At 35.2% G+C, this 15,084-nt stretch overlaps 1 protein-coding gene across 8 annotated transcripts in view; it reads right to left on the bottom strand.

Annotated features, from left to right (window-relative positions):
* LOC115224688 (calmodulin-binding transcription activator 2-like) overlaps nt 1-15,084 on the bottom strand; it is a 761,011-nt gene that overhangs the window by 216,868 nt on the left and 529,059 nt on the right. Inside the window, exon 1 of one of the 8 annotated variants that reach the window (XM_036513533.1) lies at nt 8,853-8,923. The exons of the other annotated variants lie outside the window; for them this stretch is intronic. Coding sequence (XP_036369426.1) covers nt 8,853-8,886 — 34 coding nt within the window. The 5' untranslated portion in view covers nt 8,887-8,923. Of the gene's footprint in view, nt 1-8,852; nt 8,924-15,084 lie in introns of those variants that run through there. 8 annotated transcript variants of the gene reach the window in all.

The raw sequence follows: 15,084 nt of genomic DNA, 5'->3' as shown, positions 1-15,084 counted from the left end.
ATTAAGTGAAGTTGGATCAATTTTTATGCCAAGAAGAGAGAAATCTGATGCTTCAAGGCTCAACGCCCACTTCATTTAAGAGAGAAAATATTTTCTTTCATTTCAACCCCCGTCAGTTCAACTCAACCCCTATTACATATTTATAGTTGAAAGTCAAACACGAGATTACACAATTAAATGAGATAAACGATGATTCATGCAACCATCAGAAAGTGTGTTTATTTTCTAATTTAATTTGCTATCAACCCTAAACCAGTTCAATATGTTATATCCAAATCATATTACACTGATATGTTCCACAATTTTTGTGTCATCAAAGTTGATGGCCAGCTTTGTATGTCTATTTTGATGACCGGTTGAGCAGTTAACCGAAAGATCACAAGACTAAGCCATGCCAGCAGCCTTTGTGTTGTGGCCCTAAACAAAGCACATCACTCCACTTACTTTAATCAATCTAACAGCAAAACAGATAGCATTGTTCCCTTTGAGGTTCGTCTCATCAGACTGGAGGCATCAAATCATGGACTGAATGATGCAACGGTTTCATACAAACAACAACAACAACAACAGCACCAATTACATCTATCTCTAAACTTTAATATTTTTTGCAGTGGAGTTGAGTCAGTGATCAGACGATTGATTGACATCAAAACTTTCTGCTATTTCAAAGTATACAGCTCCAGTAAGAAATAAAATCGAAGTTTATACACACCATGGTGGTTATAATACATGTCGGTCGTAATATATAATGGTAAATAATTGATGACTTTAAATAGTTCAGTACTCAGTCGTGGTAAGAAATAAAGCGAAACTAAATATAATCTTTTAGCTTTTAATTGTTTTGGTCATTAAACGGTGGCCATGCTGGGGCACCACCTTGAATTGGCTCCAGAACTTACTCTTTTAAAAACCTGATACTTATTCTATCAGTCACTTTTGCCTAACTGCTAAGTTATGGGGCTGTAAACACACCAATACTGGTTGTCAAGAGGTGGTGGGGACAAACACACACACACACACACACACACGCATGTATGTATGGAAACTGAAAGAAATCCATTGTATATGATGATGAAGATGATGATGATGATATACAATAGGTTTCTTTCAGTTTCCATCTATGCAATCCACCCACAAGGCTTTGATTGTCCGGAGAGTATAGTAGAAGGCACTTGCCAAGGGGCTGAGCAGTGGGACTGAACCTGGAACCATGTGGTTGGGAAGCAAGCTTCTTACCACACAGCCATGCCTGTGCCTGGAGTGATTATAATATATGATGGTATATATATATATATATATTATTGGTGATTCTAAATGGTCCCCATGATTATTCCATGATGTAAACATTCCTATTTCAATGCCAAATCTTAGATCAAGACAATCGAATGCAACTCTGAAATATGCATCAAGTATTCTGTTTAGTTATGAAAAGAAACCATGTATATCTACACCACACACACACACACACACGCACACACACACACACACACACACATGCACACACACACACACACACACACACACACACTCATATATATGTGTGTGTGTGCATTTGTATTCATATGCGTATATGTATATATTTCTCTTTTTCACTTTATATATATGTCCATGTGAACACATCAATACACACACACACACACACACACACACACACACACACACAGAGTATGTAAACTTGTATGCTAGAGATGAAGGAGAAGAGAAAAATAGACAGACAGACAGACAGACTGGGAGATACATGCATAAATACATATGCCTACACACAAATATTTATATATTCTGTTAATGTTTTCTTTGTGTTTATTTTTCCCCCCTGCTTTTTTTTGTTTTTGTTTTAGCCAGAACCAATGTGAAGGCATCGGCCATATCTGAATCATGCTGAACATGTCCACAAATATCGCAAATCTAATATCTCTGCATTAATAATTTATATATTGATAAATGTTTGTACTATAAAATGACAATAATCCTTCAAATCAATTTGTACTGAGTTTCACCAACAATTCAAGACATCACCCTATAAGAGACTGGCTAAGGAAGAGGTAAAACTAGCAACAATAAGTGGTAACATGCCATTCTGGAGCATACATCATCATTGTTTAACCTTTCGTTACTGTATTTATTTTCAGATGCTCTCTGTTTCTTTCAATTGATTTTAAATATAACAAAGAATTTAGTAAAATAACTCAGTTATCATTCAGCTAATGTTAGGAACATAAATTGCGACTAAGGTTTGGTGGAAGATTTTAATTCAGAACTTATGAAAACAAGACATTTGTACTCAGAGCCATGGCAGTTTCAGCTGGGTTGGTCACGAAAGGGTTAAATGTCCACTTTTCTCTGTTTGCATGAGTTTGATGGAATTTTGTAGAGGGGCATTTTCTACAGCCCAATGCCTTTTGTGTTGTCAAGTCTCACCTATTTCCGAGGGAGTTAATATTCCCCCTCCAAGACCAGATGCTTTCAAGGAAGACTGGAAATGGAGTACACTGCTTACATGAACGTGACACTTGTTTACGACTATCAAATCAAGGAGACAGTCAAACATACATACATACATACATACATATCTATATGATGGGATTTCTTAGTTTCTATCTACAGGATCCACTCAAAACACTTTGGTTGGCCCAGGGCTATAATAGAAGACATTTGCCCAAGGTGTCACACAGTGGGACTGAACCTAGAACTATGTAGTTGGGAAGTAAAGTTCTTGTCACACAACTACATCTATGCATAAATATATATGTGTGTGTGTGTATAAATATATGTGTGAGCCCTTAAATTTCAGCAAATGAAAACAAAGGACTATGGGCATAAATCCTGATTGCTGCAAGTCCCCTATTCATCAATATCAACATCTTTTCAGCTGATACACTCCTCTTCATACACTTTCTGCAATCTTGTGTAGGTTTCTGGGCAGGGATTGCCAAGCTTTTGGCAAAAGTTGATGCAGATTCATGGTGAATGTGATAATCACACACTACACACATTCCTTCAAAGTCAATCTGTGCCAGGCAGCTTCACTCTGCATGCTTTAACTTCGTTATAATGGCAACAGTCCGGATAGTTATTGATCACACCATCTACTTCATTTTGGGACAGGACGTTGTGTTTTCTATTATGTAACCTATAAAATTTAGCCTGAACATCCTCTGTGTGTGTGTGTGTGTGTGTGCACATGTGTATACATACATAAACACACACCACCTATATGCATGTGTCTGTGTGTGTGTGTGTTCATATTTTGGCCTTTTATCAGGATTTATGCTGATAGACCTTTGTGTTTACTTGCAGTAATTAAGGGCTCACATACCCAGAGTTATTGGTAGTGTCGATGACAAATAGTTAACAATAATTTACAAGTTCTAACACCCCATCGCTCCATAAAACAGAAAAAAAAATCGGCTCCCATCATATAAATCTAATCTGCAGGAATGGTAAACATGTGTAAAATTCCTCTGATTCTACGGCTGATACTCACAGGAGCATAAATACTCTGTTGTCTAAACTGCTCACAACAGAGCCTTAACTAGCCATCATTCAGGCTACTGTTGCAAACATAGTAGTACCTATTCAGCTATTTAGTTCCCCTGTGGCTGGAAATGGTTTGGTTATCAGAATATTTCTAAGGCATTAATATTCTGTCATTTTCATCCCCTTAACAACACCACTAACCAAGCAAGGATCTTCTGTCGTAACATGTTTACCATTATTTCTTACCGCCAAGATGGTCAGCTGGCAGGACTGTTACTGCACTGGGCAAAATGAACAGTGGCATCTCTTCAAATTTTACATTCTGAGTTCAAATTCTACCAAGGTTGACCTAGCCTTTCATTCTTTGGGGGCCAATAAAATATAGTACCAGTCAAATACTGGGGTTGTTGTAATCCCACCAAATTTCAGGACTTGTGCCTTTATTAGAAAGGATTATTTCTTATCACTGCTACCATTGCTACTTCTTAACCCTTTCGTTACCAATCCGACTGAAACCAGCTCTGGCCCTCTAGTACAAATGACTTGTTTTCAAAAGTTCTGAATTAAAATCTTCAACCAAACCTTAGTCACAATTTATGTTCCTAACACTAGCTGAATGATAATGAAGTTCTTTTACTAAATTCTTTGTAATGTTTAAAGTAATTAAAAGAAACACAGAGCATCTCAACAGAAATACAGTAACAAAAGGGTCAATAAATACAGTAAGAAGGAGGGATGAGGATAGGGAATCAGGGGCCAGTTGCAAAAGGCAAAAGGAATTAACTTTCTCATCTAATGAGAGATGCCTGGACAAGTTATGGGAGTACAATGGAGGCAGCTATATTCTGTAGTAGTACAAAAGACATGTGAAAATAGGATGGAGAGTGGGAGTGGAGATTTACAGCTGAGATTAAGGAATTGATGGGATGAGCACTGACTGATAAATAAGGAAGGGTCAAACTGATTTGTGTAACCCATACCAGATAGGGCAAAAGAGATGTTATCACAATGGCTATTTTTGATCTTCAAAACCAAACCCAAATTAGTTTTTATAATTTCCTCCAATACATGGAACTGTCCCAAGACCATGAAGGTTAGTTTGGATTGAAAGGGTGGGAAAGGGGATAAACATGGTCAAAGAACTATAAGGAAGCAAACTAGAGAAAAGGGCTTTTCCCTTCAGCTTCTATTTGTGCTTGGTCAGTGTGGCGATGCTTGTTTTCATGAAACTCCTGAAGGATACAATGTGGGTGTGTAGGTTAGGTATTTCTGGAAGGGGGTCCTCAATTTATTTGATGTATCTTTGATCCTTAACCATAAGTTACTGCATCTACACCATTAATTCTTAATAACAATTTTTTTCTTTATATTAAGAAAATTTTTTTTTTCCTAAAAAGTTTTGTGGACAGGACTTCTGCCAGAGCCATCTGTGGTACTGTTTGACATAAATCCATAATATATCTGTCTGATGAGCGTAGGACCCAGCTTTACATGAAACTCAGAACTATGGTCACCATTTGTTAGAATGATTATCTTTAAACTATATTCTGTACTCTCATTATTTTCACATAATTGAGTTCTATTTGTTTTTTGACTAAGATCTAAAGACCTTCATGGCCTTTATGGCCAGAGATGCTTTAGGTTCAGTTTCAAGAAAAAGTAATGTCTGCATAAAACAAGCATGTCTCAAACACAAAAACTCATCGTGGTTCAACTTACAAATAAATGAGATAGAAATTATATCGTTTGTATGAATGGTTTATGTTTACATCCTGCATTTCTCTGAAAAAGAAAAATGCCAACAAAATGTTTGGTGGCTCTGTACTTTCACACACAAGTAAAATGAAATTTTTCTTAGTTGAAAATTAGCTAAAGTTTGGTGACAGGGAGAAAATCTGGCTATAATAACAGTACCTCAATAATACATATTTATATAAACCCATGTTGGATGTAAAACAAATGAATGTTGTTAATTTAGTTGATTCTAAGTAGGTTCTCGGAAAAACTAACCAACCGACTGAAAGCCAATGACCAGTCACAATCCACGAATAAAGAAGGCACGAATATTACAATTTACGTTCTTCCTCTTTAAATAACCTTCTATTTATTTTGTTTTTTTCAGATCTGAATGTAAAGAGATTTAGTCAACCGACATGGAGTCATATTGAAGACAAATGTGAACCCAAGTATTTTACAAAATAGTTCCGTGACTAAAGTATTGAACCATTGAAGTGGTTTGGCACTAATTCCCAGGATGATTAGAAAACTTCTACATGGTCACTCATCTCCAAGAAATAGCAGCTGAATCTCTCTCATATCTCACTCTACTCTCTTACAAAAAATGGAGAACACCTTCAATACTCTTTTACTCTTTTACTTGTTTCAGTCATTTGACTGCGGCCATGCTGGAGCACCGCCTTTAGTTGAGCAAATCGACCCCGTGACTTATTCTTTGTAAGCCCAGTACTTATTCTATCAGTCTCTTTTGCCGAACCGCTAAGTGATGGGGACGTAAACACACCAGCATCGATTGTCAAGCAATGCTAGGGGGACAAACACAGACACACACACACACACATATATATATATATATATATGTATATATATATATATATATATATATATATATACATATATACAACAGGCTTCTTTCAGTTTCCGTCTACCAAATCCACTCACAAGGCATTGGTCGGCCCAGGGCTATAGCAGAAGACACTTGCCCAAGATGCCACGCAGTGGGACTGAACCCGGAACCATGTGGTTGGTTAGCAAGCTACTTACCACACAGCCACTCCTGTGCCTATTAAATAATGTTTTCCTAGATACAATATGCCTGACTACAAGATGGGATGGTTATGGCTGGAATGTCTCTGAGAATAAACCAGCTCAGTTACTTATTCTTAATTTGAGTTGGCCATTCAGTACACAAACGACTAAATCAATGTTGTCCCCATCTTTGCTTCCGAAACAGCAATTTAATGGCAGTTTACAGATTGGCTATCAAAATAACTTGCACTGTGTGTGTATGTGTGTGTGTGAGAGTGTACACATATATACATAAACATGTGTGCATTGTACAATGTATAAGTGTGTGTGTGTGTGTGCGTATGTACTGTTTATGTATATACGTATACATTATTATGGTTTAAGTGCATGGACATCAGCAAATAATTGAATGGCAGCATGTGAGACGGTGCATCTTGCATCTTAGCATGCAGTGGTCCTGACGTAGACGTATCGAAATATCTATATGAGTGTGTCACTATATATACATATATATATATACACATATGCATATACATATATATATATATATATACATATATAAAAAATTCAGGGTGAATACTTGATAATTGTAAGCACCTGTATATGCCATTTAAATATACTTTGCATCATGTTTTTATTTTGTTTTTATTTTGATATATATACATATATATATATATATTATATATATACATATATATATATATATATATATAGATATATATATAATATATACATATATATATATTATATATATATATATAATATATACATATATATATATATATATATATATATGCATATATGTATATATATACATATATAATATACATATATATATTATATATATATATACATATCTATATATATATACATATCTATATATATATATACATACATATATATATATATATATATGTATGTCTATATATATATATATATATATATATATGTATGTATGTCTATATATATATAATATATATATATATGTATATGCACCAGCATGTATGTTGAACAATGAGCACATATTGTTATAGAGCACGCTGTGTTGTGTGACATGTACCTGCACAAGTTAGTGCGTCTGCTCACACACAAGTTTCCATGTGTGGCCATATGCGTTGAGGTGTATACATGGGCACATGTTAACGTCAGTGCACGTGGATGTGTTGATGTGTGTGTGTACACACACACACACACACAGATACACACACACACACTGTCTTGTGTGCTAGTGGCTATGTCTATACAGGAATATCTATGTAAACATTATCATGAGTGAGTGAGTGCATGTATACTGGTGAAGGTGTGTGCATGTGTGTATTGGTGTGTGCGTACTCTTATTTTACTTTTATTATGTGCATGTACGTACACACACACACACACAACACACACAATAAGAGTAAAAATAAACTCTGTTTGTTAAAGCTCCTATTCAAAGTATACCCCGAGGTAAACTACAAAATTAGTTGCCGTCAATTATGTAAAGTCCACAAATAAAAATCTATAAGATTCCTGCTAGAAATCGAAATGTGTTTCAAAGTTCAACAGTGAAGAATTCTCAATAATCTAATTAAAAAAGAAAAAAAAAATTTTTAAATATAATAAAACGAGGAAGAAAAAAATGAAACAAAAAAACATTGAAAAATGCCCCTTCCTCTGCGAGAAAGTAATACTTTGTATGAAAAGTAACGAAAGAAATAGATAAATCTTATTAAACAATGAACCTGGTAAATTGAAAGTAACCTGGCATGTCTGGGTTTGTGGATTCAAGGCAAAAATGGTGAACTGCCATAATTTTTCAAGTCAGACAGGTTTCTTTTTTTTGTTTTTCTATAATTTTTGTTAATCTTCAAAACATACAAAATTTTTTTAAAGATTAAATAATCATATGAAACTAAATATCAACAGTGAGTAAATGCTGTTATTTAACTCTTCTTTGCGGAGGAAAGTTTAAATCGATGCACACGCACGTGCATTACAAGTGCGTTGTGTTAACGACAGCAGTTGTCACCAGAAGAGGAGAGAAGCTGGGGGGGGGGGTCGAATGGAGATGACAACAAGCAAGAGTTTGTTTTGTTTTGTTTTTTTCATACAACAGGTAAAGATATATTTTGAAGAAATCTTACATTGCGTTTAGTGATGCTGTAGCATGGCCAATATCACATATCTAGAACTATTACAAAAAGACTAACTTTAAGACGAGAGATTAGTACTTTTGTTACTTTGTTAAGCAAATTTTTAAGAAAATAGAACAACAAAAACAAACTGCTTTTATGAATATACACAAAGACATACTACACATGTATGGCTTTATACATACATATTACAAATATACATACATATTACAAATATATATATATATATATGTAAAAGTAAAAAAATACAAACTGGGACAAGAACGTGAAACATTTAGAAGACGACACAAAAAAAAAACACGGACAGGACATTCGAAGCCCTCAATCATCAGTCAAGAACCGGATCATCTTCACAATTTCGGATATATATATATAGACAGACACACACACATATACACTTGCACGCAGTCACTGTATAGTAGTAGTAGTAGTACATAATAATGGTAATAATAGTGATGATGATGATAATATTCTTACCATATCTAACTGCAGCACAGACCAGAGAAAGCATGGGTAACCACACTGCTAATGAATTTTAGAAAAGCTAGCAGAAACAATTAGAGGATAGGATGTCCACGAAAAAGCAAAATGCCAGATCATAGCAGGTAAGTAAGAGAGAAGTGTTGTTGGTTGGAAGTTGTTACTGTTAGAAGTACCAGGAGAGAGAGAGAGAGAGAAGGGCAAGGGATATGAAATGAAAAGCAGCAGGCAAGGTTGTTGGTGGTGGAAAAGATAGCATGGTGTGGGTGGGGTGGATACAGAGATGGGGGTGTGGCAAAGTATTAATGATGAGAAAACATGGTGAGGAAGAGTGAATAAAAAGCAATGGAAAAGCACAAAGAAAAACAAATAAAATAAATTTTCAAACAATAACAAAAAAAACAAACAAAAGGAAAAAAAGGTGGTACAAAGTAGAAATGATATGAAATGCAAAGGGGGTGGATGATGAAAAGGAGATTAGGGCATTCTTTGAGTTGATCATGAAGCTTGAAATTCCACATGTAACCAAAAGAAAGAAGTGATGGGGGTCACAGCCTGTTAGTCAAAACTGATCAGTTTGTGATGGTTGAAACAGAAAGAAAGAACCAAAAGCAGAAGCGAGGAGGAGGGTGTGAAGTCACATGTGGCAGGGCTGGTGAATATGATACATGTCTCTCTCTCTCCCCCTCTCCGCACGTGGCAGCTGGGGTGGAGGAAAACATTTGAGTTGTCCGACAATGTAATCAAGCTTTTTTGTAAACATCTCGACAAGATGTTAAATGGCGGTGCCCCAGCATGGCCACAGCTCGTGAGCTGAAACTAGATAAAATAAAATAAAAAAAAAAGATAAAGAGAACCTCAACACCACCGCCACCACCACTACCCTTAATAGTAATTAAATCTAAGGAAACGTTTGTACGTGTGTGCATCTATGTATGTGTGTGTGTGTGTACATGTGGGTGTACATTAGTATATGTGTCTATATATTCATATGTGTGCGTGTATGTTCATACTTGTGCATATATATTCATATGCGTAGGTGTATATTCATATGTATGTGTATACATACATGTGTAGAAATATATGCTTGTGCATGTGTGTGTATACGTGCATAGAATTATATGTGAATATAATTGTGTGTGCATACATGCATGTGTTTACATATTTGTATGTAGAAATACACCTGTGTATATATAGATGTGTGTGTGTGTGCGTGTGTGTGTACATGTGGGTGTACATTAGTATATGTGTCTGTATATTCATGTGTGCGTGTATGTTCATATGTGCATGTGTATACACACATGTATGTGTAGAAATATATGCGTGTGCATGTGTGTGTATATGTAGATAGAATTATATGTGAATGTAGTTGTGTGTGCATACATGCATGTGTTTACATATTTGTGTGTAGAAATACACCTATGTATATATAGAAGATGTGTGTGTGTGTGTGTGTGTGCGTGCGTGTGCGTGTGTGCGTACTCTATGAATCTCTCATCAACTCAGGAACATCGGTGGAAAGCATTAACTGGAGGAGTGAGGTGAGATGTCAGATCATTAACGAGGGAAACAAATTGGATTTTTGCCTCTAGTTTCACATCATTTGTTATTAACAACAACAACAACAACAACCTAAGCAGCCTTAACCACTGTCTCTCTTCTCTCGGCAGCTCACCAGTGAGACGATGATACAAGCCCTATTGGATTTCAAACTAAATAATTATATAGTAGTTGATCAGATGTTGTAGCAATGAATCAAATTACCTTCTATCTACCATTTATTCATAATAGCTTTATTAATTCTACACTGAGAGGAAAAGCGTATTAAATTGAGCAAGAAAATTAAAATTGAACCACAAACTAAATGTTAATGATTCTATTTTTTTTTCTTTTACTTCTGTAAAAAAGAAAAAAAATAGATGTGAAATCTTTGCTAATTAAACAACACAAACACAAACCCCTGTTTTTGTATTTTGGAGGTGAGATGTTCTCAGTGTTTCTTCTTGACAAATTGGTTGTAATCCCGAATGGCACCAACAAGTAAATTGAGAACATAACATGTTTCTAAATAGGTTTCAGTCTTGAAATAATCTCATTTGGTGCTAAAATAATCTTTTATCTTGGCTCAATTTATTTGGCTCTTTCTCTCTCTCTCTGTCAAATAAAACATATCAGATTGCACATACAAACACACTCTTGTTATTTGTGATTGTGTTTTAAAAAGTACTTTTCAGATGAAAGCAATTGATTGATTTTTATAGAACAACACGAAACAGATTTTCCAGTCTGTAAAAAAAAAAAAAAAATCTCAAAAAAATTCCTTGGAATATTTTTTTAGCAGCCTTATAGCTCAGATATTATTTTGCACAAATTTGAAATTTTTGATTTTTTCTTTCCTAAATGAACATCAAATAATATCAGGAAAAATAATTTTCTCTTATATAATAAATTTAAAAAAAACAACTTCTAAACCAGATTTATATCACAAAATGTTGTCCATGTAAAATATATAAAAAAAGGAAAACAGATTAAGATTTTCCTAATTTCCTTAATCCACCCCCTCAATCAATCAACAGTTTTATAGGATTTACATGACAAAAGATACAGACAAGCTGAAAAGAGCTTGTTTTATGTATCTGTCCGACCTACATAGCATAGAATTATGAATGGGTTTGCTGTTATCTACTTCAGAAAATTTGTAACTAATTGAAATAGGAACAGTGCATAGAATTTTAAACATTCACTGTCAAATGTAGGAAATTTTATTGCTCCAAAATAGTTTCAAATTCTGAAAAATAAGAGCCTTAACTCATCAAAGAGAGACATTAAAAAAAAGATAAGGGTTTCTACTATAAAAAAATAATAGAGGTATTTCACAAAAATTAACTAAACATGTGTGTTATCAGACTTTATACAAAAACACTATCAGACCAGAAAAAGCTGGTAGCCTTTGGGTCATTTTCAACAATCAATTTTGTTAAATTAATTAGTTCTAAAGAAATGTGTAATTACATTTGAAATAAATTATGGAATTATATTTGTGGTTTTAATCATGTTCTATTATCTTCAACAGTGTCATGCAAATGATAATTTTAAATTAAATTGAATTGAACTGGGAGGGGGGTCACTGGGAACAAGTCCATAGAGATTAGGTGACTGTGACCCAGGGCCTACGACAGGATGGTCAGTAAGTACATTGATCTGTAGCCTAAGGAACCAATAAGGGACCAATGAATGCTTAATGGGTCCTTCCCTCAAAACCCACACAGCTCCCTTGAGTTTTGAAAAGACCCCCACCACTGGAGTAGTTGTGTTCCACCTTCAACACTATTGAAGGAACCAACAAGTTAATAACCATACAAGAAGTCTTCCACTTATCTCCAAGTCTTTCAAAATTACTCAAGTGTTAACACAAACACCAACAAATGGTTGCAATTAGATTTGTTTTCTTAATAACAAAACAAACGAAAAACATCATTTTCTTCTTTTCTTTCCTTTTGAAGAGATGTTTTTCAGTTTCCACGGTGACTAAAATAACATTATTTAAAAAAAACAAAAAAACAGTGTATTTTCACTTATAATGTATTTCTTGAATAAATTTGGTTTCACATTTTGGCACAAGGCCAGCGAGTTTGTGGGAGAAGGTTAAGTTGATGACATTGACGCCAGGGCTCAACTGGTACTTAATTTTATCAACCCTGAAAGGATGAAGGGCAAAGTCAACCTTGGCAGAACATCAACTTGTAAAGACGGGTGAAATGCTGCAAAGCATTTTGCCAAGCAAGCTGACAATTCTGCAAAGCAAGCTGACAATTCTGCCAGCTTGCTACTTTCTTTCTTTTATTTGTTTCAGTCATTTGACGATGGCCATGCTGGAGCACCGACTTTAGTCAAGCAACTCAACACCAGGACTTATTTTCTGTAAGCCTAGTACTTACTCTATTGAATCTCTTTTGCTGAACTGCTAAGTTACAGGGATGTAAACACACCAGCATCAGTTGGTATGTTTACATCCAACATATATATATATATATATATATAAGCGATAATAAATCTCTGAGCGAGGTATATATATATATATATATATATGTATGTCTGAATGAGTTAGAAGTTAATCAACCATCTAAGGGATAATAAATATTTACTTGTTTATTTACTTATTTCATTTGTTTATGTAGATTACTTATATATGATTATAATCAATTAATAAATAGATACAAAAGAATGCTTACAGGGTGATGTTTGTCGATTGATTATCCTCTCCATTTTCTTATTTGCCTTATATATATATATATATATATATATATATATATATATAGGGGGAGAATTCACAAAATAAATCAAAAGACGAAGACAGGTGGTGTAGACAACGAACAGATGTGTGTGTGTGTGTATATATATATATATATATATATATTATATATATATATATAAACGATGGACTTCTTTCAGTTTCTGTTTACTAAATCCACTCACAAGGCTTTAGTTGGCCCAGGGCTATAGTAGAAGATGCTTGCCCAAGGTGCCACACAGTGGGACTGAACCCTGAACCATGTGGTTGGTGAGCAAGCTACTTATGATACAGCCAGTCTTTGATCATAGTTCTACTGGTTCAAATCAGATTAGGGCTAGACAACAACAACAACAACACAGTAAATTGTAAATGGTAGGAAGTCATCACCCCAAGAAACTAACCACTCAACATAATTAGTACCAGTAATCATTTGAGGTCTTTAAATGAGATATTTCCTTTCTAAGAACTATAAGTGATTTTAAGCCTTTCCATGGTTGTCTTAACCCTTTAGTGTTCAGATTATTCTACCAAACATAATGCCTATTGATTCCCATTGATTTGAATTGATCATGCATTATTTCATATCTTCAAGATCTTGATGGTGTAATTACCTAATGTAGCACAACATTGTAGGGTAGGTGTGAGGGCCTGGATTTGGTCAGTTTGAACATAAACCAGATTAAATATTTTGGCCGGATATGGCCGGTTTGAATACTAAAGGGTTAAAGGGTTTCGGTGTTTTAATAATGAGATGAAGTAAATATGGAAAGGACATTAACAGACAGAGCCAGTTAAATGTCTACAAATTGACACTTTCAACAATTCACAACTGTCAGCCTCCACTAAATGACAATTAGAAACTGATATTGCTAATAACAGTTTCTTAATTGGCCAGATTTTCATAAAGAGGATAATGAGACGGTCTGCAATTGTTTTGTTTTTTTTCTCCTTCTTTAGTTTCTTCTTTAAATTTCACAGGCGCAGGAGTGGCTGTGTGGTAAGTAGCTTGCTAACCAACCACATGGTTCTGGGTTCAGTCCCACTGCGTGGCACCTTGGGCAAGTGTCTTCTGCTATAGCCCTGGGCCGACCAATGCCTTGTGAGTGGATTTGGTAGACGGAAACTGAAAGAATCCTGTCGTATATATGTGTATATATATATAAGTGTGTGTGTATATGTTTGTGTGTCTGTGTTTGTCCCCCTAGCATTGCTTGACAACCGATGCTGGTGTGTTTACGTCCCCGTCACTTAGCGGTTCGGCAAAAGAGACCAATAGAATAAGTACTGAGCTTACAAAGAATAAGTCCCGGGGTCGATTTGCTCGACTAAAGGAGGTGCTCCAGCATGGCCACAGTCAAATGACTGAAACAAGTAAAAGAGTAAAAAAGAGTAAAGAGTATTAGTGTTAGGGTAAACTGTGATTTAACTTCAGCCAGGAATTGAAACCAGATTTGAATTTGACATCATGCTGACAGTTTGTTCAGCATGCATGCATGTGTGTGTCTACAACAGTAATTAAGGGTTCTTCACCAAATAATTTTAATCTGTTTTAAATAAAACAGATTAAAATTGTGTGTGTGTGTGTGTGTGTATGTGTGTGTGTACACAAGAGCTCATTCTCATCATTTTACGTCTGCTTTCAATCCTGGTGTAGATTAGATGGGTTGCCATGGCTGGAGTTAGCACACATTCAGGGATACTGCTCACTTATATGGGTTGTGGGGACCCCATCTCATTCATGGTTAAGTTTTAGGCTTGGGTGCTTTAATTATCAAACGGTTAAAGGTCCCTCTCAAGCCATAGGCTCATAATGTTGGTTTGCTCGATTCTGTTGAAAAAAAAATTATCCTCCACCCACCACCTGGGACACTGATCCATTGCAAGATTACTCACTTTTGCTGGTTGAGGGGACCCGGAAACCAGATGAAGTGTTTT

The sequence above is a fragment of the Octopus sinensis genome, linkage group LG26 (genome assembly GCF_006345805.1).
Source record: "Octopus sinensis linkage group LG26, ASM634580v1, whole genome shotgun sequence".
Classification (NCBI taxonomy): domain Eukaryota; kingdom Metazoa; phylum Mollusca; class Cephalopoda; order Octopoda; family Octopodidae; genus Octopus; species Octopus sinensis.
Note: the sequence above shows the minus strand (reverse complement) of the source record. Positions and strands in the feature narration are given on the sequence as shown.